We start from the raw sequence: 24704 nt of genomic DNA, 5'->3' as shown, positions 1-24704 counted from the left end.
GGATCTTTTGATATTCTGACTCCAGAATTCTGTGGCGTCACCAGGGCCTGAATGGGGTGACAGAAAAGGAGAGCCTGGAAGTGCCCTGACACATTCTGAAGGCAGACTGAGTGTCAGCACCCCAAACCCCTGCTGTGAGTAGGGTGCAGGAGGGGGCTAAGAGTGGGAACTTGGCTTCCTGTGAATCTTAAATGTCATTATGAAGGGGGCTCCTGATTGGTCTAAATTTCCTCAGTTTGCTTCCTCTTCAGCCAAATTATTCCTTTATGCCTATGGTCCTAGGTCTGGTTTTCTTCTTGTGTAATTTCCCCAGGGTACCTCAGAGAACTGGGGATAGAGGTGAGGGGGAGTGGGGAAGAGACAGCATCCAGGTGCCTGGAGAGAGATGCCTTAGTGTGTCTGCTTCTCTTTTTGACTTGGTCTCTGCCACTGTTTATCTGTGAGGTTTGGCTAGCGCTTTCCTTTCCCTGGGCCTCAGTTTCTCTGGATGTGTAAAGAGGATTGGACCAAATAGTCCCAGAGTGCATTTTGTGGTCGCCCTCCCTGAATCTCCTTGCTCTCCACTTCTGGGGGTGTGGACCTTTTTCTGGGTGTATCAGACTCCCTGTGACTCAGTTCTTCTCTCCCAGCACCTCAGTCTTCCCAAATCTCTCACTGCCTTGTCCCTGCCCCTGTCGGTCTGAATCTCAACCTCTGAGTGGAGTGAGTGTCTCTCTCTGCCTTTGTGATCCCCTGACAATAGGAGGTAAAAATAGCCCAGGGGCTGTGCTGGTGGAGATAAAAGGGAATTTGCCTTTTGTGTCCTGTGGCCAGGCCGGGGGGGCTGTGACACGTGGAGATTGCTGACATAGCTCTCCTCCGATGACCTTGACGGCAGCAATAAAAGGGGTAGCCCAGCTCCCAGCCCTCACCGTGGTGCTGAGGTGGGTGATCAGGGCTGGAGTTGGAGCCCAAGGGAGGGCAGACAGGCTGATGGGTGAGGGTGCTTGTGGGCTGGCACAAGTCTCTCCATTTCTGTGGAAGAGGATGCTCTGGTGTTAGAGAGAGAGAGAGAGAGAGAGAGAGAGTGTGTGTGTGTGTGTGTGTGTGTGTGTGTTGGGGGCTCACCAGGGAGGCTGAAGTGGGGAGCCCCACGGAATCACCTACCGTTAGGTCTTGTGGGTTGTTCGATCATGCCCCAGTTTGGGGCCCCTGGTCCCTCAGTTCCCCTGTCACTGCCATCTTCCAGTGCCTGCTGCCTTGGACTGCCTTGAACCTCTAAGATCTCATCCTGCACCTCTCAGTGCCACTACCGTGATGGATGTGAGTGAACTTGGGGAGTCTGCCCGCTACCTCCGCCAGGGCTACCAGGAGCAGATGAAGGTGCACACTGTCCTGTGGGATGGTAAGTGAGGGCAGAGTGGGGCACAGCTACAGAGAAGCCCTTATGGACTCAGACCAGGAGTGGGGAGGGGTGGCACTCAGCTCGGGTCTGAAGGGGCACTCTGGCCCGACAGCTTTAGCCCTGAGGATAAAATCCCAGGGGGCCTGTGTACATCACTGTATTTCTGTGAGCAAGCCTCGGTTTGCTCCTCTGTAAAATGGGACAGTATCACCCGCCTCCTGGGGCTGCAGTCTGTGGCTGGAGCCTGAAGCTTCTGAGATGAGAGTGATTGGTATGTGTGCAGGCTGCCTCCACATGTCCATAAAACCTGTGCTGGAGTTATTTTTAGTGCTTTCCATAGAGCCAAAGCCTCTGTTTATCAGGGACAGGAATAAAGGCTACTATTTATGACCCGGTTTGCTCACAGGACAATAATAACAATAGGCAATGTGTATCAAGTGCTTATTGTGTGCCAGGCCCAGAGCAGATGACTTTCCACGCATCATCTCAACAACCTGGGGAGATGGAGACCAGGGCCAGGGCCGGCTTCGTGGGTGTGCAACCTCTGCAGCCACACAGGGCACCGCCCTCAGAGGGGCCTCATGCTCGATTTAACACCCTGCTATCACCATCTCGAAATTGTAAATAATTTCTTAACGAGAGGATCTGCATTTTAACACTGGGGCCTGCAAGTTATGGAGCTGGTCCTGACTAAGGCACTTGACTAGTAAGTGGCAGGACACCTGAGTCTGTGCCTTTAACTACCGTGAAATATGGGCTCCCTGGAGCTCTGGGGCCAGCTGGCCAGGCAGGAAGGAGCATAAGACAGACTTACGAGACCGGGGTTTGAGTCTTCAGTGAAATGGGGAAGGCAGAACCCACTGAGAATTAAGTGCCTGATATTGAGGGCTGCTCCATATGGGAACTAAGGACATGCCCATAATGTTTTACCTTTGAGGGACAGGCCCATAGAGAATGAGGGATTTTCCTGAGGTCACAGGGCAAATACAACAGAAGCAGGATTCTGAACCCAAGTGTGTGATCCAGGGCTGTGAGGGAGTGTAACCTCAGTCAGGGAATCCTTTGAGGAGATCTCTAGGGACCCTCCCAGCTCTGCCCTTCCGGGAGTCTGTGTCTGGAAGGATCTTTTCTGGGTACTCCTGCATCCTGACAGAGGGGCTCCTAGGAGGGGCACAGCTCTGTAGACACGATTTGAGAACCCCAGCTGGGTCCCCAACCCCTGGATGTGCGTCAGCCTTTCTCAAAACCCCCATGCTCTCCCCGAAACCCAGGGAAGAAGCGGGTCTGGGTACCTGATGAACAGGATGGTTACGTGGAGGCTGAGGTCAAATCCGAGGCTACTGGGGGCAGAGTCAACGTGGAGACCAAAGACCAGAAGGTTTGGCTCCCCCTTTTCCCGGAATTAGCTCCTCCGCCTTCCCGGGTGTAGCTCCTGACCAGTGTGCTCTGGATGAAAGGGGGTCTGGGAGCGTACAGGAGTGAGAGGCTGAGGTCAGTTTGTTCCTGCCCACCTGTCACCCCACCATACGGCCTTCCTGGCAGGTGCTGACGGTTCGTGAAGCTGAACTGCAGCCCACGAACCCGCCCCGCTTCGACTTGCTGGAGGACATGGCCATGATGACGTACCTCAACGAGGCAGCCGTACTGCACAACCTGCGCCAGCGTTATGCTCGCTGGATGATCTATGTGAGCCATGGGCCGGGGAGGGGCCACGGGTGGGATGGGGCTGTGTGTGGTGGGGGCGGGGCCATAGTAGCAGGGGCGGGGCTAGGGCAAGAGGCACAGCCTGGTGGGGACAGAACGGGGGAAGGGGCGGGGCTGTGTGCAGTGAGGGAGCAGGACTAGAGGCAGGGTAGGGTGATGTCATGGGGCTGTGGAGGCGGGGCCACTGGCTGGGGCGGGACTAGAGGTAGTGCTGGAGGTTTGGCTACGGCAGTGTAGGGGCGGAGCTGCAGCAGCACAGAGGCTGGGCAATGGGGCTATGAAGGGGCCACGGGCTGTGGGCAGGAGTAAGGGCTAGGGCGGGGCTAGGGCGGCCACAGAGGGTGTGGCATCGCACCTTAAGCAGCTCCTTGGGGGATTTTGCAAGGGTCACAGTTTTGCGAGGGCTAGAGCCTGGGAATGGGAACTTGGCCTCCAACAACCTATCTATACACTCTCTCCTCAGACATACTCGGGCCTCTTCTGTGTCACCATCAACCCCTACAAATGGCTTCCGATCTATACAGCCTCCGTGGTAGCCGCTTACAAGGGAAAGCGCCGCTCGGAGGCCCCGCCCCACATATATGCTGTGGCAGATAACGCCTACAATGACATGCTGCGCAGTAAGGGCCGCCTTGACTCGTCTCCCCCACCCGAGGCCCCTCCCCCGGCTCCAGGACCCCCTTCCCTCCATTTGCACTGCCCTCCTTTTGATGCTGCTGGACACTCTAGCATAATCCTTCTGTCTCTCTGAGTGGGAGCTGGCCTGCAGTCTGAAGGTCCCACCTGGTCCTTCCCGTTTCTGGCCCTGGGTGGTAGAGGGGCTGCCTCAGCGCCAAGGATACCCAAGGTGTTCCACCTGTGGCTGGTCCCTCACTTTGGCTAACTTCTCTATCTCCTCCCCTTTCTTCCAGACCGAGAGAACCAGTCCATGCTGATCACGTGAGTGTGGGGCTCTGGGGATGGGGTGGGAAATGCTGGCCATCTGGCAGGAAGAGAGTGGAACTAAAATCATTTCCCAAGTTTGAATACAAAGTGCTTAGGGCAGGGGTTTTACCGCCTGGAGTCAGTGTCCCAGGTGAAACTAAATTAGAGCATTTTCTCTGCCCCCTATTCTGGGCAGATGTATTATGGGTGGTGTGCAGGAAGGGGGTAACAGACTGATCACCAGCCCTGATACCCTCTGTCCCTAGGGCCTGGAATCTTCTCCCAACTTGATCTTTTGGGAGTTCTGATTCTCGCTCAAGGAGAGTGGGGAGACCCCTTTCCTCCTTCTTACCATCTCCATATTTCTGAGTCTTATTTCTAATCCTTTGTTTGCCTTCACTGGTAAGTGGTAGAATTCTTACATACCAAGTTTATATCCAGCCAAGCCAATATGGACATCGTTCGTGTGTGGGGGTGTGTGTATGTGTGTGTGTGTGTGTGTGTGTGCAGCCTGCTGGTGAAAATCAAGGCCTTTGAAACCAGAAAGACCTGTATTCAAGTTCTCACGGGTCCACTTCCTGCTGGTGTGCTTGGGCCTCTGAGTCTCATCAGAAAAGACAGAACAATCCTACTTACCTACCACACAGAGCTATAGGAGTCAATGAGTTAATGTCTGTACCTGGCACACAGCAGAAACAGCTACATAACTTCTCTGAGCCGCATTTCCTTATCTATCAAAAGCGGATGATAGTGGTGCCTGCCTCACAGGTTTCTGAGGCTTAAATGAGCCAATATAGGTAAAGCACTTGGCCCAGTGTCTGGCAGTAAGTTAGTGTTCAGTAAACAGTGGCATCATAATGTGTTTTCTCATCTCACTGGGATGGTCTAGGTTGGCTTGTTTTGTAAACAATTCTGAGCGCTAATTTATCTCAGGAGTTTTGAGTTGGGGTGTGGGTCCTGAGTTGGGAGCTGGGTGTGGGGAGGGCAGAGGGGCCCTGCTTGAGGGGTAGGGTGTTGGGGGATGGGAGGAATTAGAGTAGCCAGGTGGACATTGGTGACTCATGTTTGTGTCGTCCAAGGGGAGAGTCGGGGGCCGGTAAGACGGTTAACACCAAGCGGGTCATTCAGTACTTTGCCATCGTCGCTGCCCTGGGAGACGGGCTGGGCAAGAAGGCCGTAAGACTCGCCCACGCGGGCGCTGCTCCCTGCTGCTTCTGTTTTTCTTTTCTTTCTTCTCCTTTTTTTTTCTTCTTTTTTTCTTTTTAAAAAGTTGATTCCCCAGAGCCTCCAGCCCTGCCTGAGCCTCCCACCCTGGTGGCAGACTCTGGCCTGAGCAAGGCTCGACCAGCGAGGCTGTGGCCATTCTCTGTCACATTGTATGACGCGGTTCCAGGCTTACCTCACTGTTCCCATCTGTAACACAGCGGATGGGACCACATTGCTATTCCTAAGCATTTTATGTATTTTTTCCCTTTCATCATGACCTTCATATTTTGAGAGAGTTTACCAGGTAGGCTGCTTTTACCAAGAAGTAATTGTTTTCTTGGTTTTCATGCACCAAAGACAGTTACCTGCTGTCAATCAAACAAGCAGGTTCAGCCAGAGCCAAGGGCACTTGGCATTCCCAACAGCCAAGGTTAAGGGGCAGTTTTGCACCCCATGATTTCTTTATGGTTTTTGAAATTTTCTGAAACAATGGGGGAACCATTTTTTTGTTTTGTTTTTGTTTTCGAGGTACAACTTTCATTCCTAGCCCCAGGGCCAGCTGTTCAGAGCTCTGTGTGTGCTCCCCTGCCCCAAAATGGGTTGCCTTTTCTTTCCAGAAACCCAAGCCTCCTCCTGCACAGCCCCTACTCCTGGTCCTGTTGAGCCTTGCGTTTATTCTGGGACATTTTTCTTTCTTCTTTTTCTTTTCTTTTTTCCATTTAAAGTTTTTTTCTTTTTCTTTTTCTTTTTGCCTCTTCCTATTTTCCCAGTTGATTTTCTCGTTTTTTCTTTTTATTTCAGTTTTGTTTTTTTGGTGTGGTGGTGGTTGTTTTTATTGTTTTGTTTTGTTTTTGCTGTTGACTTTTTGGTACTCTTTCCTCCCTCCCCCCCACCCCATTTTCCCAACTCCCTAAGTGTCTCTGAGGATGCTACAGAAAGTCGGGTCTTGGTCCAGGAACAGGAATGGAGGGCAGGGAGCTGGCAGGGATGCAGCTGGGAGGGGCAGGGGTAGGGGGCACCTGGGCAGAAAGGAGCCCTGCATCGTGGAGTCGGGGTTGGGGGGAGCTGTCAGGCAGGGGAGGTAGAGAGAAAGGCTGCCCCTCAGGGGCCATGGGTGCTGGAGCTTAAGAGCCTTATCAACCTCCCTCCCCTCGGCCCCCAAATTGACCACATCTCCAAAGAGAGCCCTGTTCAAAAGCCCTGGACTTGAATGTGTGGGGTGGAGCTCGGGGGAGGGGCTCCTGCCAGTTCTCTCCTGCCTCTGTCTCCCCAGCAATACCTCAGGGGGATTTTTAAGTCTTGCGCTCCGTGGAGGTGAGTGAATAACCACAGTCCCCTGGCATGGGACAGGTGGCATGACACCTGTCACTCCAGAATCTATTCCTTCCTTTTTCTCCCTTTTTTCCCAGGCTGCTGGGATCCAGGGTAGGGAAGAGAAAGAAAGGGAAAAGGAGGGAAGACAAGGATGAGGCTAGGAGAGCAAGGGGGGAGGATCCCCTCCATTCAGTAAGTCCCTCTAGATGAGACATACAGGTGGCTTTGGGCATCGTGGAAAGCAGGATGCCTGGGCTCAGTGTCTGTTCTGCCCCTGACCCACTGTGCCATCTTGAGCAGATCACTTTCCTGCTCTGAGTCCTGGTTTCCTCATTTGCAAATTAGGGCTAATGATATGCACCCAACAGGGCTATTTTGAATAATAGTCGGTGTACAACTGTACAATGAAAATGCACCTCATCACAATACAAAGGAGTAGTGTGAAGAAGGGCAGTCACAGAGGGAGGGGAGGGGTCAGAAGGTTTGGGCAGGAAGAGGTCTCTTCCAGCCTCAGAGCATCAGGGAGGCCTTCCTAGAGGAAGGGGCACTTGAGCTGGGCTCTAAAGGGGAGTAGACTGTAGTCAGGAGCCTCTAGGGCTTGGGGCAGGGTCACTTCCTGGGGCATGGGAAGTGAAGGGATATGGAGGAGGCCAGAGACGGGGCTTGGGGGGGCTGTGAATAGGAGACCCCCAGACGCAGCCGCTGCCTCAAGCCCCTGACTAGGGCCATGTTTGCTCCACTTTCTAGCATTTCTCCTTCTAACAGTCCCTGGAGGGTCGGGCATGAGGGGTCGGGGGCGGGTACACATTTGGGTGACTAACGTTCACTGTCCCGCTAACCACCCCACTGCCCGCTCCTGCCTGGTGACACCTCACACCCTCTAACGTTGTCTTCCTTCTCCTCCCGGCAGTTTCTGGCCATGAAGACCAGGGTAGGTACGGGGCTGGTGTGAGTGGGGCAGGCAAGAATTATGAGGTCCTGGGGAACCCCCCTCCCCTCCCCTTCCCCTTCCCAACCAGAGGTTGTCTGGGATGGGCCGAGACCCCGGGACCACGGGCTGACAGAGCCCTCGGCCCGCCACCACCAGGGCACCCTCGAGGATAAAATCATTGAGGCTAACCCTGCCATGGAGGCTTTTGGCAACGCCAAGACCCTGCGGAACGACAACTCGTCCCGCTTCGTGAGTGCCGCAGTGGGAGAGCCGGGTGTGGGGAGACACAAGGTGGTGGGAGCCTTGGACAAATAGGGCAGCGCTGGCTGGGCCCCCAACTGAGGCTGCTTTTCTGCCCACAGGGCAAGTTCATCCGCATTCACTTCGGTCCCTCTGGGAAGCTGGCATCCGCGGATATTGACAGCTGTGAGTCTAGGAGAGGGTGGGGGAGGGTGAGGATGGGGAAACAGGCCCAGGCCTGAGTCTTTCCGCTCAGACTGAGTGTCTGTCATCAAGTTCTTGGGGCTCCCACCTGTCCCAGGCGCTTCTCTTCATCCCCTGGCCACAGCCCAGCTCAGGCCACCTCACCTCTCACCTGGAACATTCCCCCAGCCCCCGTGTGGTCTTCCATTCTCCATTCCTCTGCTGGATCTCCTTTCAGCCAGAGTGATCTTTTCTTAGAGACTAATCTGACCACATCGCATTCCTGCTTAAAGACCTTTTCCAGATCCCATCACCTTAAGATGGAGACCCAAATCTTTATTTGGCCAGCCAGGCTCCTTGTGACTGGGCCCTTCCCCTCACCCATCATCCCAGTCTTTTCTCTGGCCCTTGATAGGGCAGGCCTGTGCCCCTCCTGCCCTGGCCTCATCTCTACACCTCGAGTCCCCATCCTTCCCGGAAGCCTCCCCCAATGCCTCTCTGGGGCCATTGCCCATCCCGCCTGACCCAGACCTGCTGCATAGACACCAGGTGCCCAGGCTGCATGCATAGAGGGGCCCCCACGCTGACTGCTCCCCATCTTGGGGTGCATGGCCAGATCCTGATGGATAAGCATGGGCAGGTGGTGATAGACGGGAACGTCATAATTCATGCCCCGACCGACCCATGCGCAAACACACAGAGGCTCTGCTCGGTGCACACACTGACACACCAGCAGTGCTCTGGAGAAAAGGAGTGTGGTCTGTGGATGGTGGAATGAAAGCACAGATGAAAGAACAGACAAATCAAGACCCATACACAGACAGCTACGTTAATACACCCACACGCAGAGACACACAGACGTACAAACATACACATTCCCACACTGTGACACGTGCGCTGATGGAGAGACACCCTTCAGCACATGCTGGCATGTGTGCAGACACGGCACCTCCACACACACCCCTGCCCCTTGCTGACACGTCCTCCCTGCCCCTCAGCCATAGTGGGGTGACCCACTCGGGAAACTAGGCCAGCGCCTCCCTTTTCCCCAGATCTCCTGGAGAAGTCAAGGGTGATCTTCCAGCTGCCCGGTGAGCGAGGCTACCACGTCTACTACCAGATCCTCTCAGGGAAGAAGCCAGAGCTGCAGGGTGAGGGCCAGCAGCAGATGGGGTGGGAATCGGAGCCCACAGGTCTGGGTGGCAGTTGGGCTGCCCAGCCTTGTCCCGGCCCCCATCAGATCAGGCCCTGGGCTACCTGTTCCCCCACTGTTCTGGGGTCTGTGACATCCCTTCTTTCCTGGAGACCTAGAGCCCCTTCTATCCACCCACCCCCTTCCTGGGACTTCCAGTTCTTGCTGAGCCCTCTCCTCCTCGTGCTAGGAAATGGGCCCCTTAGTACCATTGCCCTGGCAGGGTTGTCTCTCCTGCTGTCCTGAGACTAGAGAGGCCCCACCTAGCACCAGTGGGGAGCAATGGCTCTGTCTAGGCCCAACTCCCCTCTCTTGCAAGCCCCTCAAGGGCAGAATCTGGTCCTCGCTGGGCCGCAGCACCCAGCACAGGGTCTGGGCCATAGGGGTGGCTTGCGCAATGGTCAAAAGATGAGTGAGACATAGGGACCGAGGCTAATTTCTCAGAACCGTAAAGAAAGAGAAGCCATGAGCATGGGAGTCGAGGAGAGAAACTCAAGCTACAAAATCTCGCGAGGGCCCTACACTCTCCTGCCGGGCTGGCTCCCAGGACCCACCACGCTGGGATGGGGGTGCAGAGGAGAGCTGGGTGAACACAGCCAACCTGCCCTTCTCTGCCCCGTGTCCCCCAGACATGCTGCTTCTGTCCATGAACCCCTATGACTACCACTTCTGCAGCCAGGGCGTCATCACTGTGGACAACATGAATGACGGGGAGGAGCTCATGGCCACTGACGTATGTCTCTGGTGGGAGGGGAGGAAACCTGGGGGAGCAGGTCCAGTGCCCTTCACTCGGCTGAACCATGGAGGAGCCCAGACTTCTCTGAGCCTTCCACCCCCCACCCCCCAGCATGCCATGGACATCCTGGGCTTCAGCGTGGATGAGAAGTGTGCCTGCTACAAGATCGTGGGGGCCCTCCTGCACTTTGGCAACATGAAGTTCAAGCAGAAGCAGTGGGAGGAGCAGGCTGAGGCCGACGGCACCGAGAGTGAGGGGCCCTGACCCTGGCCTGACCTGGTCATCCTCTTGACCCTGATCCCAGCATCCAGTCCGTGACCATTAACCCTAAGACTTGTCCACAGCCTTTGACCTCAGTCTTAACCTGGCCCTGATTGTAAACCTTGACTTCTCAATTCCAGACCCTCACCCTCCTGAGCTGTACAGTTTGCTGACCCTGAACTTGACCTCTTCCAACCTCCCTCTCATAACCCTAAGTCGAGGCCGGTAGAGCTCCCAAGTACCCGTCTTCTTGGCCTCCTCCCCCTCATCTCACCCATGTGCCCTGCCAGGTGCTGACAAGGCTGCCTACCTGATGGGGGTCAGCAGTGGAGACCTCCTCAAAGGCCTTCTGCACCCCCGAGTGCGTGTGGGGAACGAGTATGTGACCAAGGGTCAGAGTGTGGAGCAGGTGAGTGGCTGGCAGGCCGGGGCCCACCTGGGGACAGCTGGGGCAGGGTCCCCTCCTTGCCAGGTCCCAGAGCAGCCTCCCCGCGCCTCCAGGTGGTGTTTGCCGTGGGGGCTCTGGCCAAGGCCACCTACGACCGGCTGTTCCGGTGGCTGGTGTCACGGATCAACCAGACGCTGGACACCAAGATGCCCCGTCAGTTCTTCATCGGCGTCCTGGACATCGCCGGTTTTGAGATCTTTGAGGTGAGGGCAGGCCCACACCCCCAGGGTCTGTTGTCTCTGGGGTGGAGGACCACTGGGGGTAGGGGCAAGAGCCCTGGGTGTCTGCCTGGAAGCGGGGTGAGCTCCCGCACATCCCTGTTCTCTGTGGGTCTCCTTGTCCCTGTCTACAAGGAGGCCTGCTGAGCCGGGCGCCTCCCACTATAGTTTAACAGCTTTGAACAGCTGTGTATCAACTTCACCAACGAGAAGCTGCAGCAGTTCTTCAACCAGCACATGTTTGTGCTGGAGCAGGAGGAGTACAAGCGGGAGGGCATCGACTGGGTCTTCATCGACTTCGGCCTGGACCTGCAGCCCTGCATTGACCTCATCGAGAAGGTGAGGCCCGGGGCCAGGTCACTGCAAGGAAGGGAAGGCATGGGTGCAGTGGGTGAGCAGGAATGAATGCGCACTTGTGTGTGAGCGAGCGTGTGCAAGCCTGCATGTGTGTGTGCATGTATGAGCGTGGCTGTGCACATGTGTGTGTAACGTGTATATGAATGGAAATGTGTGCATGTGTGTGACTAGGTGTTTTGGAGATTGAGTGTGATTGTGTGTTGGTGAGCAGTGTGTGTGTGTGTGAGCGTGCATCCCAGCACTGCTGCAGCCACAGTTTCTTTGGACCCTCAAAACTGTCCAGAAATACAGGGCAGGGTAGGGTGTGTTTGTTTATTTGTCTATAAAACATTACATATATTTCCCTATTGTATAAAGACTAGAAAGAAAGAAAAATCAAAGAAAAATTGAAAAATCAGAAATAAAGGAGAAAAGATGTGTCTCCCAATCCTAACACAACCTGTCTCCTCCCAGTCCTTTATCCTGGGCATCTCTTTTCTCTTATGAACACAGACGCATTTCTCATCCTACCTTTTCTCTGAGAGTGTATTTTGAGCATGGTGCTTTGTTGAAGAAGGCACAGTAGTTCATGCAGCAGATGATTTTCATGCATTTCTGTAATCTCCTACTGGTGGACATTTAGGTGGTTGACAGCTTTTGCTGTTATAACAACAATGAAAGTTTTCATTTCCCCATTTTGCAAGTTAGGAAATTGAGGCTTAGAGAGGTCTGAGGGCCCCATAGCTACTAAGTGAGGAAGCCAGAATTTGAACTCAGCTGCCTTTTTTGACTGTACCACGTGTGAGAGTGTGAGACCACGGATGCCGGTTTGAGTTTGCACACTTCTTATAAGTAAAGAGAACAACTCAGAGCTGCAAGTCGGGCAGAAAGGGCTTGGAAGCCAAACCACAAACTTTCTTTCTTAGAAGACAGGGCTCCTGGGTGCAGGTCAGTTCTTTGTCCCTCAGGGCAGATGGCTGAGGTTGGAGGGTCTGGGAGAGCTCCCAGAGGGAGGGGCTCCAGGAAATGGGGATCCAGCCCGGCCTGGATGGGCTGGCTTGATGGAGGCCCTTCAAGCTGTGCCCTGTCCCCAGCCACTGGGCATCCTGTCCATTCTGGAGGAGGAGTGTATGTTCCCCAAGGCCTCAGATGCCAGCTTCCGGGCCAAGCTCTATGATAACCACGCGGGGAAGTCGCCCAATTTCCAGCAGCCACGGCCTGACAAGAAGCGCAAATACCAGGCCCACTTTGAGGTGGTCCACTACGCGGGCGTGGTAGGTGCCTGTTGAAACCCCAGCTCTTGACCTCTCTCCTCCCTCCTCCGGGTTCCCCCTCCTCGGTTCAGCCCCCGTCTGGTCTCTGGCAGGTGCCTTACAGCATCGTGGGCTGGCTGGAAAAAAACAAGGATCCACTGAATGAGACGGTGGTCCCCATCTTCCAAAAGTCGCAGAACAAGCTCTTGGCTACTCTCTACGAGAACTATGCTGGCTCATGCTCTAGTGAGTACAGAGGGATGAGATTCTGTAGGGGACTCACAGAGTGATGTCCCTTGGAGTGACTGGTCCCATGTCTCTCCTAGCCGAGCCCCCCAAGTCTGGGGTGAAAGAGAAGCGTAGGAAGGCAGCATCATTCCAGACGGTGTCCCAGCTACACAAGGTGAGGCCCAGTCTAGGCCTCGTGCAGGCCCTCACCCTGCCGCCTCCACCCCGTCCCGGCTCCCTGCTCTGTCCCCTGCACCCTGGGCGGGCGGCCGTTAAGACTTGCAGTGATGTTTAATTCCTCTCCACGTGAACATCACAGCAAGTCTGTGCTGCTTCCCGTCCCCATGCTGCCTGGGCAGGGTTTGGGGGGGATGGGGCCGGAGCCACAGGGATTGGGTGGGGGAGTGAAGACTTTGGTGATGGTAACGGGGACCCAGTCAAACAGAAGAGGGCAAAGGGTCACAAGGAGCAGAGTGAAAGGGCAGCACCGCAGAGACACGCTTAGGCACCTACTGCGCAGTCCTTAAGGGGCTCATCCACTGCGGTTTCCAATTCTGCTTCTCTGCCCTCTTGTGCTTTCTCCCCTCTCCTCACCCACAGGAGAACCTCAACAAGCTGATGACCAACCTGCGGGCCACACAGCCCCACTTTGTCCGTTGCATTGTCCCCAACGAGAACAAGACCCCAGGTAGTCACCCCAGGGTGGGTTGGTGGCGTGGGGGCACATTGGAGGGAGGGGACAGCGCAGACTGGAAGCTGGGTCTTGCCCCCTCCGCAGGGCCTGCTCAGCCTCAAAGTGAGCCCTGTGTCTGGACTTCTCGTCTTTTCTGGGGCATGAAGTTGTGTCCACTGACCTCTAATCTTTTCCTTTAACCCCCACCATGTCCAGGGGTCATGGATGCCTTCTTGGTGCTACACCAGCTGCGCTGCAATGGGGTTCTGGAGGGGATCCGGATCTGCCGACAGGGATTCCCCAATAGGCTGCTTTACGCTGACTTCCGGCAACGGTGGGTGTCTCCCTGCCCCAGCCCTGGCTCCTCCCCAGCTCCAGCCTGAGGGGGTGGAAGGGCACCGAGGAGGATGCAGGGGGACTGGGGAGGAGGCCAGAAGGTATCCCAGCGGGAGATGCTGATGGCTGAGACCTGGGGGTGGGCGGTGGGCTGGGGGAGATGTGAACAGGCTCAGGGTAAATATTGGAGGTGCAGCCAACAGGCCTTGCTACTGATGAATTGGATGTGGAATAAGAAAGAAAAAGAAAATACAAGGGTGACTTCTGGTTGTTTGGCCTGAGCAACTGGGGAGTTGGTGGTAGATTTACTGAGAAACCAAGATAGGATTTTTAAAATTTTGTGGGGAAGTAGTGGGAGAGTGGATTGAGCTTGACTTTGAACATGTCAACTTTGAAATGTCTCCAGCAGGGAATTCCCTGGCGGTCCAGTGGTTAGGACTCTGCGCTCTCACTGCTGAGCGCCCGGGCATTCGATCCCTAGTCGGGGAACTAAAATCCCACAAGCTACACAGCATGGCCGGAAAAAAAAGAAATGTCTCCAGCAGATAGGAAAGTTGAGGGAGAGATTGGATTTGTTAGTCTGGAGCTCAAGGGTCGGGGGGCAGGCAGAGCTGGAGGTAGATTTGGGAGTTGAATGAGGGTTCACGTGGACTAGACTTTATGTAATGGCTGGCACCAAGTGAGTGCTCGGCCCGTGCTGTTAGCCCCTCTGCCTTCCCTTTATAGGTTTGATTTTTGTCAGGCTGCAATCGTGCACAGTTCCCTCCCCCTTCAGAAGTAACTGGGGCCATCCACGCTGACCGTTATACTTATGTGTCCATACAAATATTGTACACGTGGGTGCACACACACATGTTCTCTTTGTTTTTCCCTGTAACTATATGTCTTGGAGATTGTTCCTTATTAATAGACATAAGTCTGCATCATCATCCTTTTTTTAAATATTAAGACTTTCTTTTTTTAGAGCAGTTTTAGGTTCATAGCAAAATTGAGGGCAAGGCACAGAGATTTCCCATAAGCCCCTGCCCCCACACGTGCACAGCCTCCCCCGTCATCAGCATCTCCCACCAGAGTGGGACATTTGTTACAGCTGATGAGCGCGCACTGACACATCCTAATCACCCAGAGTCCATAGTTTCCATTACAGTTCACTCTTGGTGTTGTACATTCTAGGGCTTTGGATAAATGTAATGACACATGTAGCAGCATCCATTTTGTTATGGCAGTAAAATATCCCATAATCCAGTGAACCGTGCTTTGTTCATCAGTCCCTTAGTAAGGGGCCTTTTTGTGTTTCTAGGGTTTTGCCTTCACAGTGTGGTCACGACAGCCTGACCCACACAGCCCTGTACACATGTGCAAGTGTGTCCCCTTTAGAAGTGGCTGTGCCAGAACCCTTGCTCTTGTTGATTAGAATTCTCTCCCAAGTGTTTCTTCAGTTTGTGATACGCTGTAACACATCACCTTCTTTACTTTTTTTGCCCTTCTGAAAAAAATGATAAATTATTAAAAATTATAAACTAAAAACTTATAAAAGTGCTGTATGCCTTTTGTAAATGCTGTAGGCTCTTAAAGAACTTAACTACTGAATGCATTTAAATGCTACCCAAGCTTTCAAAGCAGAGTATGCCCAGTCCTCAGGTGTCACAAGGCCGTCCCCCGCCAGCCTGTTCAGGGGGTGCCCCTCTGGAGCCTCTACTCCGGCCTCTGAGGGGCCAGCCTCTTCCGTCGTCGGCTCCCTGCCCAGCACCCTCCTCTCCAGCCCTTTCCCCGCTCCCCCAGGTACCGCATCCTGAACCCCAGCGCCATCCCGGACGACACCTTCATGGACAGCAGGAAGGCCACAGAGAAGCTGCTGGCCTCGCTGGACATCGACCACACCCAGTACCAGTTTGGCCATACCAAGGTCAGGGCACAAGGGAATTAGGGCACTGGACCGGATGTGGGCGGTCACACTGCAGGGGTCATGCAGGCGACTGAGGGTTATACCTACCGCCCACACCCCAGGTGTTCTTCAAGGCTGGGCTTCTAGGCATCTTGGAGGAGCTTCGTGACCAGCGTCTGGCCAAGGTCCTGACACTGCTGCAGGCACGGAGCCGGGGCCGCCTTATGCGCCTCGAGTACCAGCGCCTGCTTGGAGGCAGGTGGGTGTCGGAAGGGGGTGGGGGGGATGCGGGGGCACAGCCACTGTCCCCCAGCTCGCAGGACCCTCTGAACCCAGGATCTCTGAACCCTGTCATACCGTCCTGTGGGTCAGATTTCACCGTGTGGCTGCCTGCATGCCACACCTCCCAAGGGCCAAGGCTGTGGCTCGTGCCCCTCAGCCCCCAGCTGCCACTTCCTCACCTCAGAAGTTGAGGTAAGAGAACCTGCCTGTGCTCCAGGCCATCCCAGAGTGTGGCCTGGAGTAGTAATCAGGGCATCTAGTGTTTCCCAAGACTCTTAAGTGCCAAGCCCTGGGCAAGATACTTTATTTGAATTTATCTCGGTTAAAGTACAGGACAGTCCTGAGAGGTAGGTGCCATGATCATCTCTGTTCACTAGAGGGGGTGTCTGAGCAGACGGAGCCTGTCAGCTGGCTTGTGGCGGGAGGTGGGAGGCTGGGATGTGAGCCCATGCAGTCTGACCTTATAAAAGAGCCCAGTGGCTCAACCGCCCCTGGTGTCTTCAGGACACTTGCAGGGGCCATTCAGGGCTCCTGAGCTCCTGCCCCGGAGGCAGACCTGTGTGACCTTGGGCCTCACCCTCAAGCTCGCCTGTAAAGCAGAGGATTAGGACCTACTTGAGAGGCTGTTGGGAAGGTTAACGAGGTCCCACGCTAAAGTGCTCAGTGCAGTGTCCGGCCCAGGGTAGGTGCTCAGGGAACATCGGGGCTGTCACTATGAAGGAGCGGCACTGAACCTGCTGGCCACCTGTGGCTGCCCCTCCCCAGGGACGCCCTGTTCACCATCCAGTGGAACATCCGCGCCTTCAATGCCGTCAAGAACTGGTCATGGATGAAGCTCTTTTTCAAGATGAAGCCACTACTACGCTCGGCGCAGGCTGAGGAGGAGCTGGCGGCCCTGCGGGCAGAGCTGCGGGGGCTGCGAGGGGCACTGGCCACCGCCGAGGCCAAGTGCCAGGAGCTGGAGGAGACGCACGTCAGCGTCACCCAGGAGAAGAACGACCTGGCCCTGCAGCTGCAGGCAGTGAGTAGGGGAGGGGCAGGGTTTCTTTCTGCGACGTGGTGCCCCCGGCCCCCAGCCCCGCTCAGAGAACCCCAGGCCGCTCTGAGGAAATACCATAACCAGATCCCCGGCCAGGGCGGACCTGGCGTGCTCTGGGTGCTCAGGCCTCACCCGGGTCTTCCTTCCTATTCCGGAGGCTCATGGGCTTGTGCCCGTGCGCAGCCTCCCATGTTCCCAACCTCCCCACCCAGTCTATGCACGTGTCCTAATGCTCCCACGCCTTGTGCCCCCGTGGCTTCCTGCAAAGCTACGGTGTAGCCCCATCTCCCCAACTCTCCCCTCCTCTCCATCCCCAAGACAGCTCCATGCTCCCTTCTCTGGTTAAGGGCCACGGGAACCCAGGCAGCAGGTAACAGTAACAACCAGAGGGTAGAGATCAAGGGTCCGGATCCTCCCCAGGTCCACAGAGCCATTCCTTCCTTCAGCAAATACTTTGAGTGTCAGGCCCCATGGAAACTCTGGAGATACATTGGTGGGAGAACAGACAGGCCTGTGCTCACAAACTCACCTGCTAGAGCAGGAGACGTTATGCAGCCAGGTAGTGAGGGAACAGTGATGGCAGAGAACCTGAGCCCTCCGTGGCCGTGCAGGGCTCTCCCCACCCCCTCAGCCCAGTGTGGGCAGAGCTGGCAGTTGGCTTCTCTGCTAGAGCCCTTGTTTGGGCCTTACTCTGGGTTGTCCCCAGCCTGTCTAACGTTCCCCTCTTGCTGCCCCGTCCATCCCTCTACCTGAGCCCTTATCCCACCACACTTGAACGCCTTCAGGGCCAAGAGCAGGTCTTCGGCATTCCTGGGTCCCGGAGCCCAACCGAGCGTGTGTCCAGCCTCTGCACGGACAAATGAACTTGCTTTCCGGGGCCTGGCCTGGTGTCCCTCAGCTGCCTTGACTCTGCCGCATTCCCCGTGTCCCCCTCCAGGAGCAGGAAAACCTGGCGGATGCCGAGGAGCGCTGCCACTTGCTCATCAAGTCCAAGGTGCAGCTGGAGGCGAAGGTGAAGGAGCTGAGCGAGCGGCTGGAGGACGAGGAGGAGGTGAACGCTGACCTGGCTGCCCGCCGGCGCAAGCTGGAAGACGAGTGCACAGAGCTCAAGAAGGACATTGATGACCTGGAGCTGACGCTGGCCAAGGCCGAGAAGGAGAAGCAAGCCACGGAGAATAAGGTGTGGGCCGGGCCGGCTGTGGCCCTGGGCAGGTGTCTTCCTCTCTGTGGGCCTCAATTTCCTCATCTGTTAAATGCTGCTGTTAATAGCAGCACTTCCCTCATTAGGGCGGGTGAGGATTCAGTGTGTAACTAGCCTGTGCTAGCGCTCGCCACCGGGCCTCGCCCGTAGTAGGTACTCAGCAAATGCTAGTGATTGTCGTCCACCAGCTCCATGTCCCCCAGGTGCCTTCCCTCATTGAACCCTCCCAAGAGCCCACGTGGTTCAAAGACTTGGGGTATTGACTCCATCATACAGGAGGGGAAAGTGGGGCTCAGCAGGGTTAGCCGCTTATTCAGGTTCTCACAGGTGCTCCCCGAGGAAGGCAGGACTGGGAAACAGCTGCTTAAACACCTGTGAATCCCCAGAATAGCTGGTGTCTGTTGATCTCTCACTCTGGGCCGGACACTGTGCACAGGGCTTTGTGAGCATTTGCTCATTAATCCCTAGAGGAGGACGCTATAATCATCCCTTAAGGATGAAGAAATTGAGGCTCAGAATGAAGTGACTCGCCCGAGGTTCCCTGGCTCGAAGGGGACGGTTGCTGTGGCATGGTGTGGCGGCCGCTCAGACCAGAGTGCGGGGGAGGCATCCCCGTGGTGACCTTGGCCCTGACACAGGTGAAGAACCTGACGGAGGAGATGGCGGCGCTGGATGAGTCGGTGGCCCGGCTGACGAAGGAGAAGAAGGCCTTGCAGGAGGCCCACCAGCAGGCCCTGGGCGACCTGCAGGCTGAGGAGGACCGTGTGAGCGCGCTGGCCAAGGCCAAGGCCCGCCTGGAGCAGCAGGTGGAAGATGTAAGTCGGGGCCACGGCAGCGGGCTGTGTGGTGGGGCCGGGACAGCCGGGATGGCGCAGAGCCCACCCACCCCGTCCTGCCCACAGCTGGAGTGCTCCCTGGAGCAAGAGAAGAAGCTGCGCATGGACACGGAGCGGGCCAAACGCAAGCTCGAGGGTGACCTGAAACTGACGCAGGAGTCGGTGACAGATGCTGCCCAGGACAAGCAGCAGCTGGAGGAGAAGCTCAAGAAGTAGGCGTGGGGAGGGCCGCAGCCCCGACCTCCTGGCCACAGGGGGCTTCCTGAACCTGCACCCCGCTTCTCAGCCCCCTGGCCTCTAGTCAGTTCTGCATCACAGCAGAGGTTGAACCCTAGGGTGTAGGGGGTCACCAAGGGCCAGGATCTAGGGCCCGGGCTTGAGAGGGAACACAGGGATGAGGTCAATTAGGGCTGCTCCGGGCGAGGTGCCTCAGTCAGGGAGTGTGCTGGGGGCGGGTACGGAGGGGCCCCAGGCAGGTGCATGGGAGTTAGGCCCTGGGCCGGCTCATGCCCACCCTGTGACCTCCAGAAAGGACTCCGAGCTGAGTCAGCTGAACCTTCGAGTGGAGGACGAGCAGCTCCTTGGGGCCCAGCTGCAGAAGAAGATCAAGGAGCTGCAGGTGTGCGGGGGAACGGGGGGGGGGGGGGGGTGGGCGGAGACCCGGGTCAGAGGCCCACGGAGGTGACACTGCCGCCTGCGCATCCCCAGGCTCGGGCGGAGGAGCTGGAAGAGGAGCTGGAGGCCGAGCGGGCGGCCCGGGCCCGCGTGGAGAAGCAGCGGGCAGAAGCAGCCCGGGAGCTGGAGGAGCTGAGCGAGCGGCTGGAGGAGGCGGGCGGCGCGTCCGCGGGGCAGCGCGAGGGCTGCCGGAAGCGCGAGGCCGAGCTGGGGCGGCTGCGGCGGGAACTGGAGGAGGTGGCCCTGCGGCACGAGGCCACAGTGGCTGCCCTGCGGCACAAGCAGGCGGAGAGCGTGGCCGAGCTGGGCGAGCAGGTGGACAGCCTGCAGCGGGCGCGGCAGAAGCTGGAAAAGGAGAAGAGCGAGCTCCGCATGGAGGTGGACGATCTGGGCGCCAGCGTGGAGACTCTGGCCCGCGGCAAGGTGTCTGCCTCCTTCCTGATCCCGACCTCTGACCCGACTCTAGCAGCCTATCCTGACTGAACCACTTCTGACTCCAGCAGCTGACCCCTGACCACCCGCTGCCAGTCTGACTCCATACTAGTCCTGGCCCTGCACCCGATCGGGACTCCTGATCCATTCACCTGACACCCAGCCTGAACCCCACACCAGTCCTGACCTCTGACCCTACCTCCTAAACTCTGTGCCCTGACTGCAGGGGATTTTTGACCCAGCATCCAATTCCAACTTCTCAGTCCTTGACCTCTGAATTCTGACCTCATACCTGTCCTGACTCTGTTCCTGTCCTGAATCCCAGCACCCAACCCTGACCCCTGACCTTTGTACCACCTAAGCTTGACAGCTGACCTCTGACCAGTGTCCCCGGCCGACTTCACGCTCTAGTATCCTAACCTCACCTTGACCCACCGGCCTTGGGGCTAGTACAGCCCTCTCACTTCTGACACTCATCTTTTAAGCCATAGTCCAACAATAGAATCTCCGACCCTGAACGTGGGGTTCTGCTCTCCCTTTGATTCCTGGGCACGTGTCTAGCCTGCTAGTTCCCGACTCCGGGTCCCCGTCTCTGACTGGCAGCCCTAGATCCTGCCCTGTGAGTCACAAACTTTTTCTGATCCCTGACCCCGGATCCCAGGCCAGTGCAGAGAAGCTGTGCCGGGCCTATGAGGATCAGCTGAGCGAGGCCAAGGTCAAGGTGGAGGAGCTGCAGCGGCAACTGGCAGATGCCAGCACCCAGCGGGGGCGGCTACAAACTGAGAGTGGTGAGGCCGGGGGCTTGGCTGGGCCACAGCGGGGTTCGGTGCTGCCCCTCACCCACCTGACCTGCCGGCTCGCCCCTTGGCCTGCAGGGGAGCTGAGCCGCCTGCTGGAGGAGAAGGAGTCTCTGATTAGCCAGCTGAGCCGTGGGAAGGCCTTGGCCACCCAGAGCCTGGAGGAACTGCGGCGGCAGCTGGAGGAGGAGAGCAAGGTGGGCCAGCCATTGGCTGCCACAGAGCAGGCGGGGTGGGCACAGGGCCACTGGCCCGGCCCGATGCTGAGGTCACTGGGCTCTCTGCAGGCCAAGAGCACGCTGGCCCATGCCGTGCAGGCTTCGCGGCATGACTGTGACCTCCTGCGGGAGCAGCACGAGGAGGAGGCTGAAGCCCAGGCCGAGCTGCAGCGGCTGCTGTCCAAGGCCAACGCCGAGGTGGCCCAGTGGAGGAGCAAGTACGAGGCAGATGCCATCCAGAGGACCGAGGAACTGGAGGAGGCCAAGTGAGTGCCTTGCCGGCCAGGCCGTCACCACACAGGGACGGCGCCTGCACCTCTGAGCTGTCAGGGGTGAGGGGAGATGCAGGGCTCAGCTGCGCATCCAGATCCTGTCTGCTCCCGTGGCCTAGAAAGAAGCTGGCACTGCGGCTGCAGGAGGCAGAGGCGGGGGTAGAGGCCGCTCATGCCAAGTGCTCGTCGCTGGAGAAGGCCAAGCTGCGGCTGCAGACAGAGTCGGAGGACGTGACCCTGGAGCTGGAGCGGGCGACCTCAGCGGCCGCGGCGCTGGACAAGAAGCAGCGGCACTTGGAGCGGGCGCTGGAGGAGCGGCGGCGGCAGGATGAGGAGATGCAGCGGGAGCTGGAGGCCGCCCAGAGGGAGGCCCGCAGCCTGGGCACGGAGCTCTTCCGGCTGCAGCACAGCCACGAGGAGGCTCTCGAGGCCCTGGAGACGCTCAGGCGGGAGAACAAGAACCTGCAAGGTATGACCCACCCCAGGGTCAGAGCCGCTCTGGGGTCACTGGGAGTCCCTCAGGGTCACACAGGGTGACACGGTTGGAGCAGAGCCATGGGGGTGGCCCTTCAGTGCCCTGTCCACTCTGCAGAGGAGATCAGTGACCTCACAGACCAGGTCAGCCTCAGCGGGAAGAGCATCCAGGAGCTGGAGAAAGCCAAGAAGGCACTGGAAGGGGAGAAGAGCGAGCTCCAGGCCACACTGGAGGAGGCCGAGGTCAGGGGCGGGGTGGACACTGACCCGCTGCTCCCTGGCCTGCCCTCAACACACACTCACGGCCCCATCCCCATACTATCTGCTCTGCACCCCAGGGGGCCCTGGAGCTGGAGGAGACCAAGACTCTGCGGATCCAGCTGGAGCTATCCCAGGTCAAGGCTGAGGTGGACCGGAAACTGGCGGAGAAAGATGAGGAGTGCACTAACCTGAGGTGTGGGGCCGGGCTGTCCCTCCTCCCCGGGCCGACAGCCTCCCCCATCCCAACCACCTGAGAGCACAAGGGCGGGTGATGTTGGCTGAGCCCCACTGTGCAGGGGACTGGCACAGACACCTAATGCCCCCATACCCACGACCCTCTCAGGTGGGGACCATGGTCCACAGTTTGGAGGTGAACCTCGGAGAGGCCAAAGGACTTGCCCAAGGTTACACAGTGGGGGTAGAGCCAGAGTTCAGTCCCTGTCTGTCTGCTGTGAAATTGCTCTGATGGGCAACAGGCAGGCAGACACAAGGGGCTTGAAACCAGGGAGAGATCGATCAGTCACTTATCCTCCAACTGGCTTCACGTCTCCAGTGTTCCCCGCGTGTCTGTAAGCAAGTCTCTCGCAGGCCACGACCCCTCCTTTCATCCCTCCTAACTACAGGCGCAACCACCAGCGGGCAGTGGAGTCCCTGCAGGCCTCCTTGGATGCAGAGACTCGGGCCCGCAATGAGGCGCTGCGGCTCAAGAAGAAGATGGAGGGTGACCTCAACGACCTGGAGCTGCAGCTGGGCCACGCCACCCGCCAGGCCACGGAGGCACAGGCCGCCACACGGCTGCTGCAGGCCCAACTCAAGGAGGAGCAGGCAGGGCGGGATGCGGAGCAGCAGCTGGCGGCCGAGCTCCACGAGCAGGCACAGGCCCTGGAGCGGCGGGCCGCCCTGCTGGCCGCGGAGCTGGACGAGCTGCGGGCCGCCCTGGAGCAGGGCGAGCGCAGCCGGCGGCTGGCGGAACAGGAGCTGCTGGAGGCCACCGAGCGCCTCAACCTCCTGCATTCGCAGGTGAGGACGGGGGTCACAGGGATGCATGGGGCGGGGGCCTGAAGGCCGACTCTGCAGCCCTGCCCACCCCCCCACCCCCTCCCCAGAACACAGGCCTCCTGAGCCAGAAGAAGAAGTTAGAGGTGGATTTGGCCCAGCTGAGCGGGGAGGCGGAGGAGGCTGCCCAGGAAAGGCGGGAAGCCGAGGAGAAGGCCAAGAAGGCCATCACCGACGTGAGGCTGGGCCGGGACCGTGGGGGCCCCGAGCAGAGTCCGAAGGGACTTTCACCCCCGACCACGCCACCTCCTCCCGCACAGGCAGCCATGATGGCAGAGGAGCTGCAAAAGGAGCAGGACACGAGCGCACACCTGGAACGGATGAAGAAGACTCTGGAGCAGACGGTGCGGGAGCTGCAGGCCCGGCTTGAGGAGGCAGAACAAGCCGCCCTCCGTGGAGGAAAGAAGCAGGTGCAGAAGCTGGAGGCCAAGGTGTGTGCGGCCCTCCCAGTCCCTTGCCCTGCAGGGTGGGCCACCCGAGGGCAGGCTGAGGGCACCAGGCCCACGGGCTGGCTGCTCGCAGGTGCGGGAGCTGGAGGCCGAGCTCGACGCAGAACAGAAGAAGCACGCCGAGGCCCTCAAGGGGGTGCGGAAACACGAGCGCCGGGTCAAGGAGCTCGCGTACCAGGTGGGTGACCAGGTCCACCTAGGGGGGCAGCCCTGGAGCTGGCCTGGTTTCGGGCAAGACCTGAATCCCCTTTGCCTGCCCAGGCCGAGGAGGACAGGAAGAACCTGGCTCGCATGCAGGACCTGGTGGACAAGCTGCAGAGCAAGGTCAAGAGCTACAAACGGCAGTGTGAAGAGGCGGTGAGTGCACGGGGGTCTGAGGATGCCTGTGGTCACCCAACTTCTACAGCTGGCCCCAGGCTCTGCAGCCAGGTGGGATGCCAGCAGCCGGTCAGGCCTGCTCCATCGCTGGGCCGTGGATTCCCCCGTGTTGGCTTTGTGTGTAGGTTGGGACAGTGACCCCACTGCCCAGCGAGAAGAAAGACGCGTTTCTAACAGCTCCGGCAAGACGTGAGACCTAGCTCTGTCTCTGAAGGGACCGCATGCGCCTTCCCCTTCCAGCCAGGTCTGGCACACGGGTGCCTCTGGAAGGAGTGGCTCCACCTCCTCCTTCCTGCTGTGGGTACTGGTGAGGAGGGAGGAGGGCCGCGGGCAGTGGTGGTGGAGCAGAGGTGAGGACCCGGAGAAGCCAGCCCCTTCTGGGGGTGCTGACCCTTTCAGTGACCAAAGGGTGAGCAGGCCTGCCTGTGCCCCCAGGAGCAGCAGGCCAACACTAACCTGGCCAAGTACCGCAAGGCCCAGCACGAGCTGGACGATGCGGAGGAGCGGGCGGACATGGCGGAAACCCAGGCCAACAAGCTGCGGGCGCGGACCCGGGACACCCTGGGCCCCAAGGTGAGGAGTGGTGCGGGGCACCCACCCTGCCCTCTGCGTGGAGGGCAGCTCACCCAGGCACCCCTCTCCCCTTAGCACAAGGAGTGACACCTGAGCCCTGGGCTCTGAAGAGGGACACCTGCTGTTTGCCCCACCCTGGTCCTCTCCTCTCTTCATCCACCCCTGCTGGAGCCTCGCCGCCCCAAGCTCTGCTACACCCTGAATAAACGCCACATCTGCAGCTCCTACCGGGTTCCCTCTCATTCTTTGGGGTTCAGGAGGGGAGGGGAGCACATGGTCTCATGGACAAAAGTCAGGTCCACATCAGTC

The 24704-nt window shown here is 57.9% G+C and overlaps 1 protein-coding gene across 1 annotated transcript; it reads left to right on the top strand.

Annotated features, from left to right (window-relative positions):
- The first annotated feature begins 904 nt into the window (after window positions 1-904).
- On the top strand, window positions 905-24620 carry MYH7B (myosin heavy chain 7B). Its single transcript, XM_036824632.1, has 42 exons — window positions 905-923; window positions 1229-1384; window positions 2656-2762; window positions 2927-3070; window positions 3552-3708; window positions 4000-4027; window positions 5092-5188; window positions 7443-7463; window positions 7620-7712; window positions 7826-7889; window positions 8939-9037; window positions 9708-9811; window positions 9926-10064; window positions 10366-10484; window positions 10577-10726; window positions 10910-11080; window positions 12172-12351; window positions 12444-12576; window positions 12657-12733; window positions 13159-13246; window positions 13448-13565; window positions 15350-15473; window positions 15575-15711; window positions 16500-16755; window positions 17711-17953; window positions 18613-18789; window positions 18877-19022; window positions 19339-19429; window positions 19519-19908; window positions 20579-20705; window positions 20793-20911; window positions 21002-21198; window positions 21324-21673; window positions 21797-21921; window positions 22017-22132; window positions 22563-22959; window positions 23046-23171; window positions 23256-23426; window positions 23518-23622; window positions 23706-23801; window positions 24258-24395; window positions 24471-24620. The coding sequence occupies exons 2-42, from the start codon at window positions 1297-1299 to the stop codon at window positions 24480-24482; spliced, it is 5820 nt and encodes a 1939-aa protein (XP_036680527.1). The 5' UTR covers window positions 905-923; window positions 1229-1296; the 3' UTR covers window positions 24483-24620.
- The last annotated feature ends 84 nt before the right edge of the window (window positions 24621-24704 follow it).

This window comes from Balaenoptera musculus, chromosome 15, assembly GCF_009873245.2.
Source record: "Balaenoptera musculus isolate JJ_BM4_2016_0621 chromosome 15, mBalMus1.pri.v3, whole genome shotgun sequence".
Lineage (NCBI taxonomy): Eukaryota > Metazoa > Chordata > Mammalia > Artiodactyla > Balaenopteridae > Balaenoptera > Balaenoptera musculus.
Note: the sequence above shows the minus strand (reverse complement) of the source record. Positions and strands in the feature narration are given on the sequence as shown.

Coding starts and splice junctions, on each gene's coding strand:
- MYH7B (XM_036824632.1), top strand. CDS start 1,297: ATGGATGTGAGTGAACTTGGGGAGTCTGCCCGCTACCTCCGCCAGGGC. Junction 17,954..18,612: donor AGCAAGCCACGGAGAATAAG/GTGTGGGCCGGG, acceptor GCCCTGACACAG/GTGAAGAACCTGACGGAGGA. Junction 19,430..19,518: donor AGAAGATCAAGGAGCTGCAG/GTGTGCGGGGGA, acceptor GCGCATCCCCAG/GCTCGGGCGGAGGAGCTGGA.